The sequence below is a fragment of the Antedon bifida genome, chromosome 5, assembly GCF_963402885.1.
Source record: "Antedon bifida chromosome 5, ecAntBifi1.1, whole genome shotgun sequence".
In the NCBI taxonomy this organism is placed as follows: Eukaryota; Metazoa; Echinodermata; class Crinoidea; order Comatulida; family Antedonidae; genus Antedon; species Antedon bifida.
This window is the reverse complement of record NC_136230.1, coordinates 20303080-20328430: the sequence shown is the minus strand read 5'-3', so window position 1 is coordinate 20328430 and position 25351 is coordinate 20303080. Positions and strand designations below refer to the sequence as shown.

Genomic DNA, 25351 nt, shown 5'->3' with positions numbered 1-25351 from the left:
ATAAGAATCAATGCCTTACTATCATTGATATGTCTGCAATGTCACCAAATGAATCCAAGGAATCTGTTACTCTTAGCTACAACATAATCAACATGTTTACAAAAATTTAAAGAAGAATCAATCATAACGCCTAAATCCTTATGAACAGAAACTTTTTCAAGAACAATATTATTAATCTTGAAATCAAATTGAATGGGTTTTTTCTTTAGAGTAACAGACATAGATTTACATTTGGAGACATTAACAGACATACCCAAGTTGTGACACCAGTGAACAAGACTATCCAAATCTGCCTGCAGAAGCAACATATCATTATCAGTTGAAATAGTCTGAAAAAGTTTAATGTCATCAGCAAATAATAAAAAATTAGAATGATGTGGAACAGAAGAAAAATCATTAATAAACATAGTAAAGAAAAGAGGACCCAAAATAGAACCTTGTTTGACTCCAGACAAAACAGGAAGCCATTCAGATGAGCAACCGTCAATTGTAACTTTCTGGTGTCTATTATTAAGGTAACTGGAAATAAATGAAATAAGATTATTAGAAAAACCATACTTACCAAGGAAGTTTATGAACTAAAAAATTGTGTGGGACTCGATCAAATGCTTTAGCCATATCTGTGTAGATGATTTCACATTGCTTTTTGGAATCAATAGCAGAGTAAGCATGTGACAAAAGGACTGAAAGATTAGTCTCACATGACCTGCCTGGAAAAAATCCATGTTGTTTGTCAGTAATAACTGAACAGACATGGCTAAAGATTTGATCATGGATAATTCTTTCAAAAATCTTGGACAACGAAGGTATTAACGAAATAGGTCTGTAATTTTTAACATCAGATTTGGAGACCCCCTTATGGATGGGACAGACACTAGCTTTCTTCCAAATGTCTGGGTAACACATTTCATTAAGAGATCTTTCAAATAATTTCTTACAAGGTATAGAAAGAGGCTGAGAAGCCAAAGATAACATAACATTGCTGATGCCATCACAACCCGAGGCTTCATGTACGTTAATTTCATTTTGTTCAATCTTTGCAAAATTAAAACTGTCAATGGGATATTCAGGGAGATTCGGATGGTCCTAAACTCCGTCGTTACAGCTGTAAACAGAATGAAAAAAACAATTAAATGCAAATATGCAGATTGACTACTAAAATGAAGCTCAGAAGGAATACTTGAAGACTTACGGGAAGATCTGAGCCATGACCAAAATCGTTTGGGATTATTTACAACATCACGACATAAAGAATCAACATATTTACAATATTTAAAATTACATAACTTCTTAAAATTAGATCTTGCAAAACGAAAATTCTCAATGTTCATCCGATTACCATTTCTTTTCTTATCTTTAAAATAAGACTCTTTAAGCTTAAGTGCACCGTACAATTCATTGTCGAACCAAGGAGGTAATTTTCTTTTGGGTTTAAAAATAGGTACCAAATCATGAACAGTATCAGTGTCATTTAGCCATGTCTCAGTAAGGGCTATCATGTCTAAATATTTAGTAAACATATGACTGTGCAACTCTGATTTGTATGTCTCCATTTTGTTTTTAACACTTCTAACATTTTGGTAGTAGACTGTTATTGCATCCTTCTGCTTTCTGTTGTTCAAGGCACTAGGCCCTAGATTAAGTTCTATGTCTCCGCACAAGATCTCGACATAGAACATACGTACATCGTTTGAGTAATACGAAATAGCTTTCCCGAGAAATCTACGTTTCTGTTTTGATCTAATAATTTCAGCAACAACAACCGGGCAGCATAGTTGACCACGGAAAGCTATCACTATGTTGAAGGTATAACTCACGAAAGTACGATGAAATTCTAGGCCTAGGCCGGTTGAACTGGAACTCAGATATGATTGTAGGCATCACCATACCACCTGCCGCAGTAAGGTTGGGTGCATTCTTGCTATGATTAAGCATATCCTGGCCTAGCTTTTCACATAAAATTACAGGTTCCATGTACATACTATCCGGTTGAAACTTTCCTAAAATTGTATCAGTAGTCCATTGTGGATGTAGTGCACAGATAGTTTAGCATTAAGAATAAGCAAAATACAATGAAAGAAACAGGAAACATTGCATACTGTCCAGCAGTGGCCATTTTGCTTTATCTATCTGCATGTTATCAGTCACAATGTTAATTTAATTTGTCATGTGCTTTTACCTATCTTCCGGGATTTTTTTTAAAATGATTTTACAGGAAAATCGTATTTGTACAGTTACCTTAAAGCATCCAGTGATTTGGTATTATTTTGAAGCTATTATTACAATTGTCCATATCAATTATACCATACATAATGAAAATGCTAATTTTGGTACCATTGTTTGTATGTTTTTTTTTGTTTTGAAATAACAATACAGATTTATACTTTAAAAATAATAAAATTTGAAGATAACAATATATGTATCTGCATTTTTCCCAAAACTAACCGCACATCCACTTCATAACTGATAAAAATTTGAAGAGTTTATTTGGGTTTGTGATAAATTTGATTAGCCACGTGTAGGGTGGGAAAATGCGCGTACCTATCTCAGTTATCAATACCTGTAACTTTCGAAAGGGCATATAGTCTTAAGTTCGTAACCTCAATAAACGAATTACTGGATCCGCCCCAGCAGAATCATAGTTGATAACAGAATGTAGGTTTCAAAAGAATAATACTGCTAAGCTGATCAAGTAATGCGCATGTGCATACGTGTACGTACATACAGACGGACTACAGTCAAGTTTTGAATTAAATAAGCGACAGTATACAGTAACACTATCAACAAAATTTAGTGAAATGTTTTATGAATTCCAGATTTATGAGGGCTCATATTACAAAGACTATCGTCATGGTTATGGTATTTACATATGGCCAGAAAATATGAAGTTTGAAGGAATGTTCTATATGGATAAAAAAGAAGGTTATGGAACTTTCTTTTTTTCAAATGGCAATGTTTTCAAGGTACTGTAAACTGTATTTTATTTTATATGTGACCCGATCTGGCAAAACCCTACTTTTGTGGGAAATATTCATTTTGTATTTTTTTATATATTTGGATTATTTGAATCATAAGCTTGGCAATGGTGTTTATTTCGTAAAAATTGAGTAAATATTTAAATAACTAACTAAATATTTAGTTATTACATTTTAACAAACTTAAAACTTACAAATCATTCAATTAGTTTACAAGAAAATCGCGTTTGAAGTTTGCAATGAAATTGTGATGTTTTGGCTTGAATCCAATGAAAAAAACATGTAATATTAAAAGGACTGGACAATAAATTAAATAAATAATTAAGAGCCGATTGGATATATAAAATGTATAAATAAAACTATTTATTGACAATAATAAGTTAGGCCCAGTAGGCCTACATCCAAAATAAAAATAAGGTCTAGCCCAAAAAAAATATAGAAAATACAATTGAATTTATGACGTGAATTGTTTTTGACTTCTATTTTACTATAGAATAAACAAATACAGGTTACAGCTATTGCAGAACACTTTACTTTGAATATTAAAATCGCTTTTATTCCAATTTACGACATGCTGTGTGTATAATGAAATTGACCTCACAAAAATGTAAACTTTTTTATTTCCGCGCATAGAGCGTATAACATCTAGCGTGTTAACCAATAAAGTTAGTTATTGCGATGATGCGCCATAGCAACACATGCAATGCTTTAATATTGAAATATTTTGAAAATGCAAAAACATGTAATCTGCCAGGGTAGTCGATTTGAATGTATTTTGACTGATTACGTGAATTTCGAAATGCTGACAAAGAGAGTGTTTTGCCAGATAATGATTCCTAGGTCATAAAACATTCAACTATTATTACAGTCAATAATTCTCCTGTTTACACTAATCTATATATAAATTATGGTTAATTCTGACATAGGCGAGCACAATGCAAAAACTTCGGTACAAATCTCCGCCTTGGATACCTACCTTATCTATCTCAGATGTACCGCGAAACGTAGATTTGATAACATTAGTGTTCAGTTCGACGCTATTGTTCCATATTTCTATTTTAGGAAGATATTATAAAGAGTTTTTTTTAACAAAATTTATGATTTCAACAGTAGATTTTCAATTCTTCGCGGTCAAAGTAATTTCCGGGTTTACGATAAGAAAAAAAAATCAGATAGTAGGACTGGAGCTTAAGTTAATAGAAATTATACTGCAAATTAATAAAGATCAAATTAAATATACGCCATAAAGAATCAGAATATATTGTGGGGAATAGTATTATAACATAGGGAGATTTGATGATAAGAGATTTTGTTTAAAATCGAGTGAAATGCCGATAGCTGAGTTTTATTGAGTAAGCTGGCAGGAATAACTGTAGGCTATCTTCCTGTGTCCCGTTAGGACAGAGATGTCTGCCCATGTTGCCAGCCGTAATGTCTTCTTTCTTGAGCCCACTCTGTCACGGCAGTTAGTTTCAAAAGATGTTTAAATTAAATAATGTATTATTAATTATTAGGATGGTATTTATTTGAATAAACGGCTCTCCAATAAAACATCACTTTGAATAATAATCCCCCCCCCCCTCCCAACCCAACTATCTAATAAACGTCCATCCACATTTATAATAACACAATTATACTATTTGTAGTGGAATTCATCGCACTGTTAACTACAATTTACCAAGCATTTTTTATTCTTTTTTACCACTTTTCATATCTATTAGAGGATATTATTAAAACTAAAAAATTTAGCATATATCCCTCGAATAAGCACCTCCCTCAAATGAACTCCGCCTCCCCAAAGGGCCCTACCAAACAATAAAAACTATACTTTAAAATGTTATTAATCATCTAAAACACTGTGAAACAAAGTAGTTTAGTTTTACGAATGTCAAGCATTTTCAATAATGGTAACCGACAGAAAACGTACAAGGAGAACCATCGTCTACACTTCCTAGAGGGGGAGCGAGCGAAGCGAGCTCACCCTCTAGTAATATTAAATTCATCTTCATCAAGAGATTTAAAAACCTATTTTCGCTATTTTCAAAGATGTTGACAGATTCGCAGAGAGTTTTGAGTGAAATACTATTTGTCTTCCCATCTAGAGATTGCAAGTTTGAAACTCCATACGCCATGTTGATTTTTTCTTTTTCTAGTAGTGGCCGACGTGCACAGCTGTTCAAAATAGGAATTTCAAGAGAAAAGTCAGGCCCCTCAGTGTTACAGATGACAACAATTTGTACAAACAAACTACCCCAGTTGTTTTTAGTACTCAACTTTCAACTCGGTTTTAAATATTATTGATTCATATTGTAATAAAAAATATAAAAAAAAAAAAAAAATATATTATACTGAAATTATTATCATCATCTAATCTTGGGTGTTCAACTTTTGCTTTTAAGCAAACATGTGCATAGGTCTGCATGTGAAAAGTTCTGTTTCTTTTTTAATGTTTGCCATCCATGTTGTTTTCGGTCTTTTGGTCTTTCTCTGAGCCTCTCTGAATGCGATCTTAGCTGGTGTCTTTCATTTTAATCGGAGTATATGACCATACCATGTCAGCCTTCCTGTTCTTTACATCCTTACTCCACTAAATCTCTCCTGTTCTTTTATACAAATCTTAGTACGAGAAGATGAAGAAAACAATTTTACAAACGTATGATATAACTGAAGAGACCTATAATAGGCAAATTTAAGGTCAATTAAAAAGAAAAGTTAAGAACATTATCTAGAGAAATGTATGTTGGATTAAAAATTTATTAAAGTGGGCTAGGCCTTCTGATAAGAGCAAAGACGATTTAGTCGAAATTGTTATATTAGAACAATTGATAGATATATTGCCACAGGGGTACACATTTAGGTTAAACAACATAAACCTGATTCTAGCTTAAATGCTGCGGAACTATTTTCAGGCTAGGAAAGGTGTAGACTTTGAGAAATAGGAAAAATGAAAATAGAAACAATCCGGATACAACACTGAAAATGCACTTCTAAAGGGTAATAATAATCCGGGTGTGTAGAAAGCGACGACCTCGAATTGGACGACCCCAACGACCCGGGCGACCTCGAATTGGACGACCTAGAATTGGACGACCCATAACACGAAACCGACGACCCCTATAGCCTAGCCTAGCCTAGGCCTAAGTGTGGTATAACATCCCGAAGGCGAACATAGCCAAAGATCTTTAAACCATACCTTATATAATACTCGCAAGCAATTGCAATTGATTGAAAAAAGAAAAATCAAAACAGAAATATCGCCATTTGATACTGAATGTGTCGACACGAACAAACGAACAGATATGGAACGCCAGGAGTGCATCATTAAAACTGCATTCGACTCGATTAGCACACGAAATATCATAAACATGGTAAACCTTTTTCAGCGGCGGGTAAGTTTTGACCGTATACAATGCATATGTGAAATGTATTGTAAAGCTTTCTTATGGCCCTCCCCATGCACATGTTCGCAACACGCTGCTTGGTAGGCCTATAGTGTTCGTTATAAGAAGACGAGATGTAATTATACGTATAATATTTATTTCTTTTTAATTTATATTTATGTCGAATGCAGTTTTAATGATGCACTCCTGGCGTTCCATATCTGTTCGTTTGTTCGTGTCGACACATTCAGTATCAAATGGCGATATTTCTGTATTTTTCAATCAATTGCTTGCTTGCGAGTATTATATAAGATGGTTTAAAGATCTTTGGCTATGTTCGGCTTCGGGATGTTATACCACACTTAGGCCTAGGCTAGGCTAGGCTATAGGGGTCGTCGGTTTCGTGTTAATGGGTCGTCCAATTCTAGGTCGTCCAATTCGAGGTCGCCCGGGTCGTTGGGGTCGTCCAATTCGAGGTCGTCGCTTTCTACACACCCATAATAATCCCCCTGATAACTTGTAGAAATCACATTCTGCTAGACAAACTCTTGTTTGTAGACGGTGCAAAAAATTAGGCCATATTGAACGATTTTTTTGTAGTAAGGATGGCTTCTTGTCTACAAAGACGGCCACTATTTTAAAGCAACGCACACCTTACATTTGTAGAGGCCTAGTCAAGGGATGTGTTGTGAAATTTTGATAGATTCTGACATGACACTAAGAAAATTAATCGTGCAGAACATGTCCAAGCCTATTCTACTGCAGTCATTAATATTAAGGTCTGGAATGGCAACCACAATTTGTTGGTTGGCGTTTGCAGCGATACCAAGGGATTTTACCAACTCTTGGTAGGGACTTTCCAAGTTTATTAGGAAAGGGGAATAAGACTCATCTATGCATCATCACTAGAGATCAGGCTAGGAAGGAAAAGTTGACAGATGAAAACGAATTAAAGGCAGAAAAGGCTTCTTTGGTTATTTCACGTCAGTTACTGTAGATGATGTGGTTAATTTTCATAATAAATTTGGACATTTAGATGGCAAAATAAATAAAATCATTGATAATTCTCCTAATGATAAGGTTCATAAAACAAGAAGGGAAAAACGAGTTAGGAAAGAATTTTTGAAAAGAAAGAAAGCCAAATCTAGTGAAAATAGTGAGTTAGACATTTTAGATATTGGATAGATAATTAAACAAATTGACATGGATGTTATTTGTCCATTATTAGTTATTATTAATAAGTATGTCCTATGTCATTATGATATTTTGTTTAAGGTTTACAGGCTAGGAGTGGCTTGATTATTACCACATCCATGTATACTAGCCCCTCGAAACTCCATGAATGAGTTTTGAGCTCAAAAAGAGGAGGGAGTGTATTAAATTACCATTCCTTGGTAAAGGAAGTTATATTAGAATATGAAAATACACATAACATCGTTTGTGGCGATTGAAACTGACAAAATTAGACTGTAAAAATTTCTTAAGACAACCAAAAGGCCAGAGAAAAGAAATTAAATTTTTGTATAGAATTCGATCTTACCAATGTTCGACGTATAAACAATTCAAAGGAAAGCCAGGCTTGATTATTTTCTAATCTCATCCGAATTAAATAGCAAAATACTGGAATGTAATACAAAGCCGGGTTATCGAACAAATCACTCACTTGTCGATATTAAAATGACGATGTAAATGGACCATGATATTGGAAATTTGATAATACCCTAATAAAAGACATTCACTATGAAAGAAACATGGAAAATAAAAAAGGATTGGAAATAAAAAAAATAACAATCAATATAAAGGGTGACTCCACACTAATTGACACACTAGAAATTAAATCTGGTGAGCTTTATTCGAAAAGTAACAAGCACGAATGTGCGATACTCGTGGTACAGCAAAAGAAGCTGTAATGACGTCATAAGACGGGATATTACGTCACATACACATCAATAACCTCGCTACCAAATACGGCTATATTCCGAAAAGTTACGTCACATAACCGGAAATGGCATAATTAGGGTAAATTATGAAATCTCAAAGTGATTTTTTGCTATTTCCGGGAGCAGAAGTGACGTCACAATATCATAAATAGGTTTCAAGTCAAGACCTTTGAAATGACACCAAACACGGCTGTATTACGCCGAAAATCGTTTGGCACCAAGGTACCATCTTCGAGACTTCATATGGCTGCATCCGGTTTGAAATTAAAAAATCCGGCTCTATAGCTTTGAGGACATGTCCCTGTAGTATACCCATGCCAAATCCCAGCTCAATACTACAACGAATAAGGGATGAGCAGTACTTTATAAATCGCACTTTTTACGATGGGTACCATGTTTATGACGTCATAATTCTGCATCCGGTTGAAGTACGAATATTTTCTCTCTATAGCTTTGTTCAGTATATGAATGCCATGTCAGACGACGTGTAAAGAACTAGTAGGACTTGAAAGTTGGCTCAATAGTGTCCAGATGGAAGAAGAGGAAGAGGAGGAGAAGATGAGCGAGTAAAAATAGATAGAATATTGATGAAAACTAAACTTAAATGGATTGAAGAAGGGGAAAAGTTTTTCTTAACCGGAAAAGAAAAAATTTAATAAAAATATAAATAAAATAATAAAAGAAAGAAATAGAACACTACAAAACACAAATGAAATTCTCAAGGAGTTTTATGAAAACCTTTATTCTTCAAGTCACAATACAGTTGACGAAGAAAATATTGAAACATTTTTTAAAACCATAAATAATTAATGTACCGACATTATCAAAAAGACAAAAAATTAAAATCGATGGACCAATCACTTATAGTGAACTTTTAACATCCCTTAAGAGATCAGAGAATCACAGAGTATTGACGGTTTCAGCTATGAGTTTTTTTAATTCTTCTTCGAGGATCTGGGTTGCCATCTTTTAAGAGCTATCAATGAATCTGATACATCAGGTCATTTCTCAAAAGTCAGAAATAATCATGTTACTCCCATCTGGAAATAAACCACGTGGGTATCTAAAAAACTGGAGACCAATCACCCTGTTAAGTATCATTTAAAGAGGTTGCTGACCAGAGACGATCAGTAGCAGTAACAGTCTCCATTATCAAGATACAAGCGACATGACTGTGTGAGCCGACTGGTAAGACAGAAATATATGGTGGACTGTAGGATCAACCAAGGCTCTCTGGGATACTGGAGCCCAAGTATCAATTCTACCCAGAGACTGAATCAAACAGAATATTCCAGCCATCCAACCTCTCTCGTTTCTCATAGATAACATCCAATTGAAGGCCGCGAATGGGACTATTATCCCTTTGATAGATGGATAGAGGCTACACTGACCATCCGTCTACATAATGGATCAGTTTAAAGTCAAAATCGTCGGTCTCTTCACCTGTTGTTTGTGTGCGGAAGAAGGATGGTAACCTCCGGTTGTGTATAGATTACCGGGAACTCAACAAGAAAACTATACCAGACCGACAAGCAATATATAGAGTCCAAGATGTCCTCAATAGTTTAGGTGGTTTACCACAATGGACCAAGGATAAAGCATATAGACCGGGCGCTCGGAAGATTTATTCATGTGAAAAGATACAAAAGGTTTGATGATGTAGTTAGGTGCGTATTAGGGCGAGATGCAATATTCGACATTGCTGCCGGGTCACAGCCTGTACATGGGGCCTGTGGGATCATAACATAGGGGGGTAAAAATGCATTTATTCATGTGAAGCGATACAAGGATAAACTTTATTGGATATCATTCGCAGTGGGCTACTAATGATTACATCACCAATGACAGCAACATTTTAGGGCCACGCCCAAATGGGTTTATTCATGTGAAGCGATACAAGGTTGAAGCTTTTTTTAATGGCAGCAGTACATATTGGGGATGACAAAAACACCAATGACAGCAACTTTATCCTGTACATAAGCTCAGACAGCAGCCCTAAAAATCCGCAGTTTCCCCTTATTCGGCTATATACTCGGCGCGTATGTCGTCTTATGGCGTTCAGTTGAATTAGAAATACGTGATACGGACTCGGACTGACAATAAATACACAGTAGAATGCTAAAACTATAAAGAGAGCAGTTGTTTCCTGTACCAAATCATCAAACATCAAACTCTTAGGAACTCGCCCAAAATAGGTTTATCCATGAAGTATGAATCATTTTTTAAATAATTGGGTGTTTTTTCACTTTATCCGGTACACAGCAGCTCAAATGCCCGAGGCTCCATTCATGATCAACAATGTTGATAATACAAACACATTCACGATAACGAGTGACTTTTATTTTATAATTGAAATATATCTTTATTTTGGAATAATAAATAACACCAACAAAAACATTTAAAATAACCAACAGCAGATTTGTATTTTAGGGTAACATTTTGAACAATCAATAATATATCAAAATCATTATTTTCATCAAAATAATATAATTTTAAGAATATTTTTCAGATAAACTAAATAATTACACTCATAATGAACGACACCGGTACCGATTATTGTACATTATTATTATAAATCGATTTAAATATTGTTTTTAATTACACACTAGACACTAGTGATATGTCTATATGAAAAAAGGCAACGAAATCTAAATTTCACAGCATTTTTTAACATAACATAACATAATAGTAAAGTAAATAATAGTTCGAATTCAACATAATCACTTAGAGAATTGGTAAGGTAGATTAGACTATTGATTGCACACTATTACTGTATTTTTAACTCAATTTAAATTAAAAAAAGTAACCGTTTTCATGTGAATTAGACTGATAAAAACCAACAAAAAACTTAATTTGCCAACATTTTAAACATCGTTACTTGTCCATAATGGATCGACTACTGTATCGATTACTGCACATTGTTTTACTTTAACTGCCCAAGTAAAATTTAGAATTGTTACTGTACTAACATAAGACAGTGATATCTGATAAAATGCAACATACTCAGGACCAAATTAAATATCGTTACTTATCCATAATGGATCGACTACTGTATCGATTATTGCACATTATTTTACTATAACTCTGCCCAAGTCAAATTTAAAATTGTTACTGTACTAACATTAGACAGTGATATCTGATAAAATGCAACTAACTCAGGACCAAATTAAATATCGTTACTTATCCATAATGGATCGACACTGTATCGATTATTGCACATTATTTTACTATAACTGCCCAAGTCAAATTTAAAATTGTTACTGTACTAACATTAGACAGTGATATCTGATAAAAGGCAACATTAATAATACTGGACCAAATTAAATATCGTTACTTATCCACAATGGATCGACTACTGTATTGATTATTGCACATTATTTTTCTCTAACTTGAACCCAGGTCGAATATTTAACATGCAGTGTAACTACCGACACACTGTAAAAGCACAATTGAGCAAAGACATCGTGGTTACTGGCTGTATGCATTAAATAACTGAATATTGTACATTCATCATATTCCATTACTAGCTGAACAGAATACACGATATGATAAAACCAATAGGGGCTATTGGATTTCTTTTTACATGATTTGTGACAGCGTCATTTATCAATTTGATTATATCACACTGTAATGATACTGGATTCTTCTTGCCAACTATCTATGGATCAAATAGTTCAGTATTTATATTTGATATATTATACAATATTTACTTCAAAACTGTCAAATGTTTTATGTAAACAATTAAAAACTATTAAATCAGCCGTAATGCATAATCTTTTGAGTTTCTCTATTTGTCATCATCACAGTCACTTTCACTGTCATCACTCCAAGGTTGGTCATCATCGATTTCAGCTTCAAAATCTATTATTTCAACTTCTTCATCATCACTTTCTTCCAATATTCCTGCATCAGTATCGTCAAGAACTGTGTTTGATTCAGCACTTTGTTCGAGTGTGGATCACTAGTCAACGTATCTGGTAGAGCATTTCCATCAAACCATTTAGGTACATACCTTCCATCACCATCAACCCATCCATAGTTTAGTGGGTGTAGGTTTTGTGTTGGCTGAGGAGATATCTTCCGCTCCTCTTTATGCCTTTCAACATCTTTTATAGATAGAGTAACATACTTGTCTAGAAATAGATGGACAGAATTTCCAGCAGCTGAGCATACCTTGATGATATCTGTAATTATTTTGCCATATGTGGATGAATTGTGTCGCGCCAAAATTTCATGAAGTACAAGTCCACCATCGAAAAGTGTTGCGTCGATCACCAGATCTGGTGATCGACTCTAAACAAGTGTTGCGACTCTAAAATCTTGGTAAGCGTTGCCTTCTCTGCTTTTGTCGGAGTACCATCAGTATGTGCGATTGAAAGCGGTATATTAGTGATAGGGAAGCACAGGACCTGGTGTAAATCAATGGTAGTCATTGAAAGTACAATTAATATTCAAATGCGTCACGAACACCCTCAGCAGCTACAAGAGCCTTTTTGTCTTTAGATGGTTTGATCTTCATGCTTGCAGCAGCAAAATTTCGAACCCTTACACGCTTGACCGTCTTCAATAATCTTGTGTCGTCTGCCACACACTCCTTGTGAAATACATGCCTCACCTTTGCTCCTCGCTGCAGTGTATCGAGTAGATACGAACGGGTATCCGCGGATTAGCAGACTTCCCTGTGGCAATGTTGACCAATTTGGTTGGTGCTTCAACGGATTATGTGTTGTGTAGCATGCCTAGTAGATTATTTACATCGCGGTTGTCCCGTTCAATCCTCCGCTTACGTAACTGGTTAGCTGGGGTTTCACCAGGCTGGATGCCACACATATCCTTCATCTCAGATACAGCCATACTACGTTGAGTAAGACAAACACACCAACGGCGAAATGCGCTAGCCGAATTAGCAAAAGATTCAACCTTGTATCGCTTCACATGAATAAACCCATTTGGGCGTGGCCCTTAAATGTTGCTGTTTGGCGCACCGTACAGGATAAAGTTGCTGTCATTGGTGATGTAATCATTAGTAGCCCACTGCGAATGATATCCAAAAAAGTTTATCCTTGTATCGCTTCACATGAATAAATGCATTTTTACCCCCCTATGTTATGATCCCCACAGGCCCCATGTACAGGCTGTGACCCGGTAGCAATGTCGAATATTGCATCTCGCCCTAATACGCACCTAACTACATCATCAAACCTTTTGTATCTTTTCACATGAATATATCTTCCGGGCGCCCGGTCTAATATCATCAGGGATTTATTCAAGCAGCAAGCCGACCATTCACCGCATTTGTCACTCCATGGGTCCGGATTCCATTTGGTTTGATGAACGCTCCAGCAGCTTTTCAACGATGTATGGAAAATTCTCTGGATTCTCTTTTCTGTGAAATCTATTTAGATGATATCCTTGTACATAACAGAACTTTTAAAGAACACAATATACATGTAAGAGTTTTACTTCGCCGCCTACAACAAAATGGCATAAAACTAAAGCCTAGCAAATGTGGCAGGGACAATCCAGATCAGTTGCATGTCGCAAATATTTAATTTGGAGATAATATTATATTATTATGCAACTAATTATCTGTTTTATAATGGTAAAACAATTATTGTAATCCGACTTTTACTTACAATGTTATGTTAAAACATGTATGTGTTGGAACTCTCTGGATTATATTTCGGAGAAATGTGTGTTGAAAGTTTATCGATGTGCTGCTGGGCCGTGGTGGCCTTCTTTGAACAGTGAGGCTGAATGAACGCCCTAGCAACGGACAAGAGGACACGGTTTTATTATTGTTTTAGTTATCAGATGTTAATAAAATTCGGGAATCATTTTTTTATATTACTCTTGTAACATGCAAAATCTCAGTATACACTGCTCTCGCGTTGTGTCCTCCTTTGAACCACTGCACAAGTGGGTGGAATTTTGACAGCTACGACATTGTGCAGTCGTACGCTTTAAAACCATGTAAGCATAATTGGCCAATCACAGCGCCGGATACGGCGTTCGTCGAAAATATTGTTGTTTATATCACTAAAAGTCGTTATCATTGGTTAGGATGAAGAACAACTGAAATCATTCTCCAATAGAAATACACCTCTTTGAATTAGCTTTATATTCATAGTTAGTAAACAAGCCAGATTTCGCTTAGAAAATATTTGTTAAATTTTTTTTTTGTCAACATGATTTTGCCTATTCTAGGCTGTATCTCAGTCGGGGATTACCGACAAGCAACTGGTTTGGCTTGTCCGTGCCACAAATGCAACTTATTTGAAAAACATATATTATATTTGGGAAGAGGTTGGTTGATTCTGCTGAAACAGAGGCTTTAAAAGAAAAACAACCAGCAACGGCGGGTGATGTACGAAAACTTTTGGAACTTTTGGGCTATTATTAGGCAGTACATCCAGAACTTTGCAAGATTAGCAAAACCACTATATGAACTCTTTACTGTCCCCAAGGAGTCTAATTGTCAGCCTATGCACGAGACAGAAACAGAAGCAGAATAAAGAATGACAGGAAAGAATAACAAAACTGGACAAATGACTTCCAAGGAATCAATTGTTTGGACCAACAGACATCAAAAGGTTCTCGAAGACCTAATCGAATGCTTAGTCCAACCTCCAATCATGCCGTATATAGTTCACATGGACGCATCACAGGACGGTCTTGGAGCAGTCCTATACATACACTCTGGAAAAGGTATACACAGATAACAATCCACTAACCTATGTGTAATCTTCAGTAAGGCTAAATGCAACTGGTCATCAATGGGTAGGCAAGTTGGCAGACTTCAACTTCACCATTATATATCGACGGGGAAAAATCCAACGGCGGTGGAGGATTACATGAAGTCATGTACTGAGGAATTTAAACAAGATGTATCCCATGCAACTGTAGCTGGTATTCAACTGGAGATACATACACAGCATGGGTTGATCCAATGATAGCTGAAGTCTCACAAACTATTCCTGCTGCAATTGACAAGAAAGCCTTGCAAATAGCCCAACACAATGATTTGGACATCGGAAGAGTGATCAAGTATAAACTCAAGAATCGTCAACATACCAATAAAGAGAGACATGGTGAGACACCCAACACAAGATCTTTTGACGAGGGTATCTTGAATCGAAAACTGGAATCAAAATCACAACTTGTAATTCCAAAGAGCCTCTATCTTTTAATTTACAGAGAAATGCATTCAATCTAGCAAGAGACAATGGCCACACATAAGAGACATAGAGAATCATATTACTAAGGTATGTTCCTGTCTAAAGAGCAAGAAACCACATGTTTTTACCAAAATCACAGTAGCATTGTCTCTACTGCACCTTTTGAACTTGTTTCAATTGATTTTCTCCAAGTCTGCACAGGCATACCCCATAATCAACAAATCAGGCAGAACTGCTGCAGAGAAAATGTTCAATTAATATGTTCTGGACTTTGGATTCCCATAGAGAATCCATGTTCCTCATGTATGAAAATAGGGGTTCCGTAGGATTTTAATGCCCAAAGTGAGATTTCACTTGATTTCACTTTATTATGGTGCTAGGATACCAAAAATGCTAGGTAACAAATTTTCACGATCCCGTAACCATGGTAACAGCCCAAATTTCAAAATGGCGACCAAATGGCCATATCTCCATAAACCTTTGGTCTATTGACAAGATATTGGTATCAAAATACTCGGAATATATATATTTATATTCGTTGTAATAGAACATTTTTACTAAATGCAACCGGAAAAGCTATTTTTCTGTACTATTGACCCTTGACCTTGACTTGTACTGTATCTTAAAAACGGCTGGTCATAACAATTTTAAAATGGTCTCAAATTGCTCAAACCTTATATATTTATATTTATTGTAATGCAATATTTTGTTAAAAAATGTCCGGAAGCAAAGTTATTGGCCTTTGACATAGAGAATAGCTTACAAGGATTTTTATTCAGTAGTCTCTGGTCATATCTCCATAACCCTTTGGTCTATTGACAATATATTGGTATCAAAATACTCGGAATAAATATATTTATATTTGTTCTAATAGACCATTTTGACTAAATGTAACCTGAAATGCTATTTTTCTTTACTAGTGACCCTTGACCTTGACTCGCACTGTATCTAAAAAACGGCTGGTCATGGAAATTTAAAAATGGTCTCAAATTGCCCAGACCATACATATTTATATTTATTGTAATGCAATATTTTGTAAGAAAATGACCGGAAGTAAAGTTATTCACCATTGACATAGAGAATAGCTTTTACATTACAAGGATGGATAAATATTGGTCAGATTTTTTTGCCCTACTCTGACGTAATTTTCACTTTTACTAAGAATAATAATTAATACGTAAGTAATGTGGGACTCCAACAACCTCCAGATCACTAGCCTGGCGTTCACTTAGGATAATTATTATTATTATTCAGTTCTTTTCTAAACTCGCATTTTCAAATATTGTTTTCAATTGCCACTTTGAACCTCTATAAACGTATTAATTGAAGATTTCTCATTTGGCTAAAAGTAGTAAATGTCAGAATGAGATTTGATGGTAATTATAACCTATATTATTAGGAAGGTATCTTACAGATTTGTTTTGCCCATGACTGGTTTTCATTTATATGCTCGTCTCTGATACATTGCCATCTAACACAAATGAAACAGCTTGGCTTGATGTAGATGACCCAATAACAGTGAATAAAATATTGTAATTCATTTATTTTTTTATTTTTTATTTCTTTATTCGAATTCATAAAATCACAACATAAAAAAAAAAAAAAAAAAAAAAAATACAAAGAATGAATTCAGGGTAACACAAAAAAGTAACCAAAGGTCAAACTTATTTCCATTGTGGCCCTTAAGGATAACAAACACCAAGAATAAACATTTACAATATAAACAAAACACATGTAGTAACAATAAAAATATAAATTATAATCTTTCTAGCATAACCTCTTTGAGATGTTTCCTGATATTTCTTTTGAATTGATTTATGGTTTCTGAACACTGTATCAATTTTGGCAGGTGATTCCATGACGTTATTGCCGTGTTAACAAAGGTTGATTGGGAGTGGTTACCTATATAGTGTACAGCCACATCAAAACCAGGCACTTGGTGAAATATTTTTTTTTTAGTTATTACTATAATTATATTACTCACAATATATCCTTCAAAATGGTGTTTGGATCATTTAAATCAAGCAAATATTCCCAGAGTTATGGCAATAAATGTATATAGCATTTATACAACAATTTACTTTTAATTACTGAGTAATTAACAGTCAAAGTTTAATGACAAATCAGACAGGAAGTTGCCCCATGCTGTTACAGATTGAACAATTAACACCTTAGCAACACTACCTTCTTGATAAACAATCATTCTGAAATTTGGCACACCTGTTCAATATAGTGTTTTCTGATATTCCTGAAAATTTCATCAAAATCTGAGGTGGTTATCATAGTTAATTATGACGATTACAAAATACCACTAATTTACGTAAAATCTGTCAAATTCATTTATAATAGTGTAGTGTAAGAATAATACAGTAGGCCTACTAGTAGGTATTCAGAAGATTTCCTTAGCTTATTATTAGTTCTGAACAAATTTAAAAAAAAACAGCAAACATTTTATTAATGAACTTTATTCAATTTTATTTCTCTTTTTACTTTATTTTATCTGCTTTTTATTCAAAATGGCGCAGGGCACACAATGTCCCTCGTTTCTGGTCGGCAAAATTCAGTTACCAGTATTTTATTTGTGAGTGATTTGTATTGCACTTGTTTTTACTGTGAATGTTATGTAATACATCTATTGTTGAACCAGCACCTGGCCTGATCATGACAGATAGCCACACCCGATAGCTTGAACAATGTTTTTAAGCATGATGAATAACGTAAAATTTAGCCAAGGTACCAGTATTTTATTTGTGAGGGATTTGTATTGTACTTGTTTTTACTGTTGTTAATGTTATGTAATACATCTATTGTTGAACCAGCACCTGGCCTGATCATGACAGGTAGCCACACCCGTTAGCTTGAACAATGTTTTTAAGCATGATGAATAACGTGAAATTTAGCCACGGTACCAGTATTTTATTTGTGAGGGATTTGTATTGTACTTGTTTTTACTGTTTATGTTTCGCAAAATATCCATTTATTGACAGGTACACACAATCCCCACACACCCGGCCCATCATTGGCATTTTAAGCATATGAAATTTAAATTAAAATAAATAAAATAGCCTAGTAAGTAAAGCATTGCAGGAGGCTTAATTATACTATAGAGATGAAAACTCTATCTTATTTAAATTGGGCTAGGCCTAGGCCTTGTTGTTGTTATTACTAGCTAGCTAGGCCTATGCCATGCAGCCTATCTAGGCTAGTAGCCCAACGTAGTAGTACTGTAGTAGGCCTAGGCTAGGCTTATTAGTAGAGTCAGGTCTAGCCTAGGCCTAGTCAACTCTTACGATAAATAACTTAGCTAGGCCCTTTACTTTAGTATGTTTATAACTTATTGTTAGCAAGTATGAGTCAGTACACGTCACTTTAGTATTACTGTGTACAGTACTTAGATGAACTAAAAATATATTTTCCTCGACGAGCGTGTACTAGCATAAGATTTTGTTGACCTGGAATTTTCCATGCTGGATGGGTCATGTGACAAAATTAAACCAATCAAATCGCTTCTTTCAGCGTGTTCGTAGCAACAAGGCCGTTTTTGTTTACACTAAAGGGTTCTATAAAATCGGTTTTTATTGGTCTATATCGTACAATCTGTGACATCATTCGTTTATTTTTAGATTCATGAAAAAAATACCTATCGAATGATACCAAGCTTTCAGGGGTTATCTACAAAACTACGGCGTAGGAATGACGAAAATAACTGCTTTTTTGTAACGAATTACCTCGTTCTTTCAATCGAAACACGAGGATAGAGGTTCAGATTTATGTAATTTTTACCACCTTTCCATTTGAATTAGTTAATAAGGCATATATTTTTGAAATCTACGGTAAATTTCCTATCAGATAATGGTAAAAAAACAAAATGGTCAAAATATGAGTTTCACACATTCAAATGCATTTTACACAAATCCCTATCTAGCGACAAGCGCCTGGTTTTGATGTGGCTGTACACTCAACTCAATCAATTTATAGACCATATTATGGTCTATAAATTGATTGAGTTGCAAATCTAGTATTGTACTGGTGAATTACATTTGCTCTATTAATACCATCATTCATAAACGTAGGGCTTAATCCATTAATAATACGATACATGTGACAAAGTTTTATCTGTTTAACTCTTAAATCCACTGGGAGCCAATTCAGTTTGTTTAATTCATTAGCCCCAATGTGATCCCTTGGTTCTAGACCAAGAATACATCTGACTGTCTTATTTTGTGCAGTTTGCAATTTAACTTTTAAAGTTTTTTTTAATCCAGAGTACCACACGCTACAAGCATAATCATAAAGGCATAACACCAAACTATTTGCTAGTAACTTAAGATCTCTGAAAGTTAAGTACTTTCTATTTCTATATAAAAATTTTACCCTTGAGTTTACTTTCTTTATAACTGATTTACCTATATAATCTCCAATTAGATTGTTATCTAGTTCAAGTCCTAGATAACTTACTGTCGGTTTGTTTGTGATTATATGATCATTACAAGTAACTTTCAATTCTTGTTGATTTCTGAGTTTACGTTTAGATCCAAATAGAATTGAATACGTTTTTCCTAGATGCAATGACAATCTATTATCTAATAACCAAGAATTAATAGATTTTAATTCTTTTGACAATACATTTTGAATATTTGCGACACTTTTATCAGATACAACTATTGCAGAATCATCGGCATAAAGAAGCAGTTTACTACTCAATGCAGATTCCATATCATTCACATACATTAAGAACAACAGTGGGCCCAATATTGACCCCTGAGGGACCCCACATGTTATTTTTTTCCACGAAGAAAGAGTACCACAATTATCAACTACCTGCCATCTATCTGTTAAATATGATTTAAACCAAACTATTGCTGTTTGGGACAATCCTAATGCTCTCATTTTGCCTTAAAAATCTGATGGTCTACAGTATCGAAAGCCTTTTGTAGGTCTAAGACTATCATACCTGTTAAATTACCTTTATCCCAATTCTTTTTAATATGGTCAGTTAGGTGAATTAAACAAAGATCTGTAGAAAAATTTGCTCGGAACCCACATTGGAAATCATAGATGAGTGATTTAGAATTAAGGTATTCCATCAATTGGTCATGTACTTGTCTTTCAACAACTTTAGAAAAAGCCGAGAGTATAGACACCGGACGATAGTTACCAACCACCGTTTTGCTACCCTTTTTGTGAATTGGGATGACTCTCGCTAATTTCCATTCTTTGGGTACAATACCTGATGTGAAGGATAACTTAATAATATGTGTTAATGGTTTTGCGATTGCAGAAGCCCCATCTTTGAAGAATTTGGCTGGTAAAGTATCTATTCCGGTAGCTTTACTCGTCAATAATTGTGTCAAAGCTTTAAGAACATTATCTTCAGATAATTCTATGAAAGAAAAATCATTAGGAAATACACCTTTGCTACTGTAAAAGACATTTACATGTTCCAAGTTATAAGTATTACTAGGAGGGTCAAGTTTGTTTACTAGCTCTCCAGCAACGTTGGTGAAGTACGAATTAAACTCTTCAGCAACTTCTTTCTTATCATGAATATATTCATTGTTGATCTCAAGACTAACCTGTTTCTTGTCATTATTATTTGATTTAGAGGTTCCTAGACCTTTAAGAACTTTCCATAATTGTTTTGGTTTGTATTTATTTTCTTGAAGTTGTTCAGAATAAAAATTTACTTTAGCTTTTTTAATTTTGTAATTTACTCTATTTCGGAGTTTTCTAAAACTCTTGAGATGCATCACATCCTTTGTACTACGATATCTAATTAACATTTTGTCTCTTTGCCTAATAAGATCTCTTAATTCGGAGTCAAACCATGGTTGATCTTTTACTTTAACCCTAACTTTTTTTTTAGGAGCAATTGAATCAATTATACGCAGAAACTTATCTTTAAATGTATCCCATGAAGATTGAACACAAGTTAAACTAATACAATCTGACCAGTCTATACTATCAAGCATATGAGTCAGTGAATCAGAACTGTAATTTTTCATTGATCTAACATCAATTGTTCTGTGTATGCCAGAAATGATATTAGTCCGTTTTCGTCTACAAAACGTTAAAAAGTGATCACTTAGTCCAATAGGAATTACTCCACTGGCCTTAATTTTTAAAGGATCACTGGCAAAGATCAAATCTATTGCTGAGCTATTGTTATCATTGATCCTAGTTGGTTCAGTGATAAGTTGTTCAAGACCGAAAATATTACAGAAGTTAGTCACTGACTCATAGTTGTTACGATTACAATTTAAAACATTTACATTAAAGTCTCCAAGAATAATACTTTCTTGAGCATTGAAGTTTCCAACAGTCATAAGCAGGTTTTCTAAACAGTTAAAAAATGTACCTTGTTTTGGTGGGCGATAACAAACACCGGTTAAAATTGGCTTCGACTTTGGCAAAATTATATCAATCCATTTGCATTCGATATCCTCTCTGTCCAAATCATTTCTGACTGAGTATGAAACAGTATTGTGTATATATAAACACACTCCACCCCCTTTTCCATTTCTGTCTTTCCTTTCTATGGAGAAATTTTCAATTTTTATTTCAGCATCATTGATTGAATCATCGAGCCACGACTCACTTATTGCAATGACTGATGCGTTCGTATTTTTTGCAGTATCTCGAATTTGATCGATTTTGTTACGTAAGCTAACGTTAAGGTGAATAAATATCAAACCCTTACCACGAAGAAGTTTACATTCTAACTCGTTGAGCAGCCTATCCTCGTTATCCAAATTGGCATTCAACAACTCCGTGTACGAAACATCAGATATATTAATAGTGTCATCTTCAAATAATGAATCACTGAAGTTAGGTACCATACATGAGTAGCAATGCCAGTCCGAATCCGATTTGGCAAGGCGATTGTATTCCTTAATAGAGATATTCGCACATTTAATGTGGTACCATGAGTCGCATCCATCGCAGCAGATACCTCGTTGGTTTGATTTCACAGATCCTGAACACAGCCCACATGGATCACAAGTTGCGGGTCCAGGGTTAGTCGAAATATCTCCACTTAAAACAAGAATCATAAAAGCAAAATGTCTCAATAAAACTCCAAGTCGTATTGCCCGTGTTTTTGTTTTTCCTCCGTGACCGTTTTTGCGTGGATATATCTTTTCAAAGTATGATGTAGAACATAATTTAAGTGCTGTGATTCCATGTTGGCTTGTGTAGAATTCCTTTACCGGACTGCTTGTACGCAAAACATTGGAATTTCTCTGAACATTCCTGGCATTCCATTTTGTTATCACCGCCAGCAGTATTACAGTTAAAATGGGTTGGTGGTCTTGTTGGCACTACTTAAGATGAGGAAATCGAACTAGATATCCCATCGAACTCACTCTTCAACACAAAACACACAAATCCATCAAGATTTCATCAAAATACATTCATAACAAATAATAACACTTTTTTTAACATTGTCTTAGTATTAATTTCAAAAGAAGTCAAGAAATATATCTTAAACAGAGATACTAAAAAAAAGAGGAGTTGAAGCTTTTTCAAATTTGTGAGTAAAGTCTGGTTGTGGACTCCCTGAAAACATTTAGTAGCTTAAAGGAGGGAGATAAAATCATAAAATGCTGTAAACATCAAAAACCTCTTGGTCACTTCTAAAAATCTTACTCCTTAAATAGATTCCTTGGCTTGGCAATATGACTCACAAAATGGCAGTCAATGTTAGCATTGAAAGACTGCTTCTCATATCTCGAAACATCTAGGAAGAAAACCAAGGAACGTCTATAACTACGTAATAATGTATGGCCGGCAGCTGTTCAATGTATAAGAAACCTCCATATGAAAATGCATTAAAGGTACAAAAGTTTAAGATCAACCACTCTCACTCATTGAGTGATTGCTGACACAATAAATGCATGGTATTGATGTAATTAAAGATGTTATAATCCAATTTTGGAGCTCCAGTTTCTTATCAGGAAAAATGTAAAAGTACAGCAATTAACATTTCAGGAAAAGTGCAGGAAGAATCAATTTGACTACGTCATTTTAGTGAAGTGGATGGGAGGAAAATGAATACAGTGCAATGAATTTCTGCTTAAATTTTAACTATTGTCCAAAGTTGTTTACATAGATAAATGTGCTTACTTACACTATAAAGTATATAGGCCTACTATTTATAAAATATATAAAAACTAAATATGTGAATTAGAAATTAAATATTCGAATGATAATAATAATGTATAAACTCATTTTTAATCTCCTACCACATTGCCGATACATGCTCAAATAGATAAATGCTTATACATAAAGTTCATGTTTATTAGGTCAAAGGTCAATAACTTTACTTCCGGTCATTTTCTAACAAAATATTGCATTAAAATAAATATAAATATGTATGGTCTGAGCAATTTGAGACAATTTAGATACAGTGCGAGTCAAGGTCAAGGGTCAATAGTGCAGAAAAATGGCATTTCCGGTTATATTTAGTAAAAATGTTCTATTACAACGAATATAAATATATTTATTCCGAGTATTTTGATACCAATATATTGTCAATAGACCAAAGGGTTATGGAGATATGACCAGAGACTACTGAATAAAAATCCTTGTAAGCTATTCTTTATGTCAAAGGTCAATAACTTTGCTTCCGGACATTTTTTAACAAAATATTGCATTACAATAAATATAAATATATAAGGTCTGAGCAATTTGAGACCATTTTTAAATTTATATGACCAGCCGTTTTAAAGATACAGTACAAGTAAAGGTCAAGGGTCAATAGTACAGAAAAATAGCATTTCCGGTTGCATTTAGTAAAAATGTTCTATTACAACGAATATAAATATATATATTCCGAGTATTTTGATACCAATATCTTGTCAATAGACCAAAGGGTTATGGAGATATGGCCATTTGGTCGCCATTTTGAAATTGGGGCTGTTACCATGGTTACGGGATCGTGAAAATTTGTTACCTAGCATTTTTGGTATCCTAGCACCATAATAAAGTGAAATCAAGTGAAATCTCACTTTGGGCATTAAAATCCTACGAAATTAAAAAAACACGAGGACGCTGATAACTATAAGGCAGGGAGTTTGAAAATCAACTATTCCACCATTTGCAAACTACTGTGGCATCAGAAAATCCAGAACTTCACCATACCATCCTGAAAGCAACGGGCAGGTTAAGTGAACATGAACATGCTCCGAATACTAACCAAAGTCAAACTGGAAGAAAGATGTCAACAAAGTGGTACATGCCGAATGTGCTGACGTATGACCAATTAGGACGACCTACTACACAGAATGTACTGTACAGTTTAATTCTGTCTCTTTTTATCATAATTAACCTTAGAATGCACATTTAAGAAATGACCTGGTTTAATGTTTTATACAGTATGCATTATTTTTACAAAATGTCAAAAATTGAAGGTCTAGTGTTTTTAATTTTTTAAACTCAAGATTGTTAAATCACAATTATTCCTTTTATATTATGAGAATGTTAGACTAGCTATGTGATGTAAGTTGATAAGAACAAAAGTATGAAATAAGAAATTACATTTATGCATTCATTATTATTATTATATCGCATATATACACACACTGTAAGTTGACTAAAACTAAAATACTGTAGATCCAATGCAATAGCCTTAGGATCCAGCTTTGTATTATTCTGTTTCCCTTTAAGTAGCTGGTCCATGCTTTGGGCTAGTGTGCCGGGCTATATATGTGTTATATTATCTTGTAAATCTCTCTTTCTACTGTTATTTTGTAATTTCTCCCAAGTTTGTGCAATTACCCTTGAGACAACTAGATCACAATAATTTGTGGGAATTCTGTGATTCTCCCAAATTTCTTTTCTTTTTTCGAAACTCAAATCAGGTGAACATTTTTCATTTA

The 25351-nt window shown here is 34.4% G+C and overlaps 2 protein-coding genes across 4 annotated transcripts in view; one reads left to right on the top strand and one right to left on the bottom strand.

Annotated features, from left to right (window-relative positions):
* The window catches only part of LOC144843747 (ankyrin repeat and MYND domain-containing protein 1-like), a 116493-nt gene that overhangs the window by 33226 nt on the left and 57916 nt on the right, over positions 1 to 25351 (top strand). For all 3 annotated transcript variants that reach the window (XM_078700673.1, XM_078700672.1, XM_078700675.1), the window contains exon 3: positions 2817 to 2963. In XM_078700673.1, the coding sequence (XP_078556799.1) occupies positions 2817 to 2963 (147 nt within the window). The remainder of the gene's footprint in view (positions 1 to 2816; positions 2964 to 25351) is intronic.
* LOC144842431 (uncharacterized) lies at positions 19302 to 22731 on the bottom strand. Its single transcript, XM_078698878.1, has 6 exons — positions 22682 to 22731; positions 22174 to 22508; positions 21361 to 22008; positions 20440 to 21132; positions 19880 to 20056; positions 19302 to 19315 (listed from the first exon to the last, which is right to left on the bottom strand). Exons 1-6 carry the CDS (start codon positions 22729 to 22731, stop codon positions 19302 to 19304), a joined length of 1917 nt encoding a protein of 638 aa, XP_078555004.1.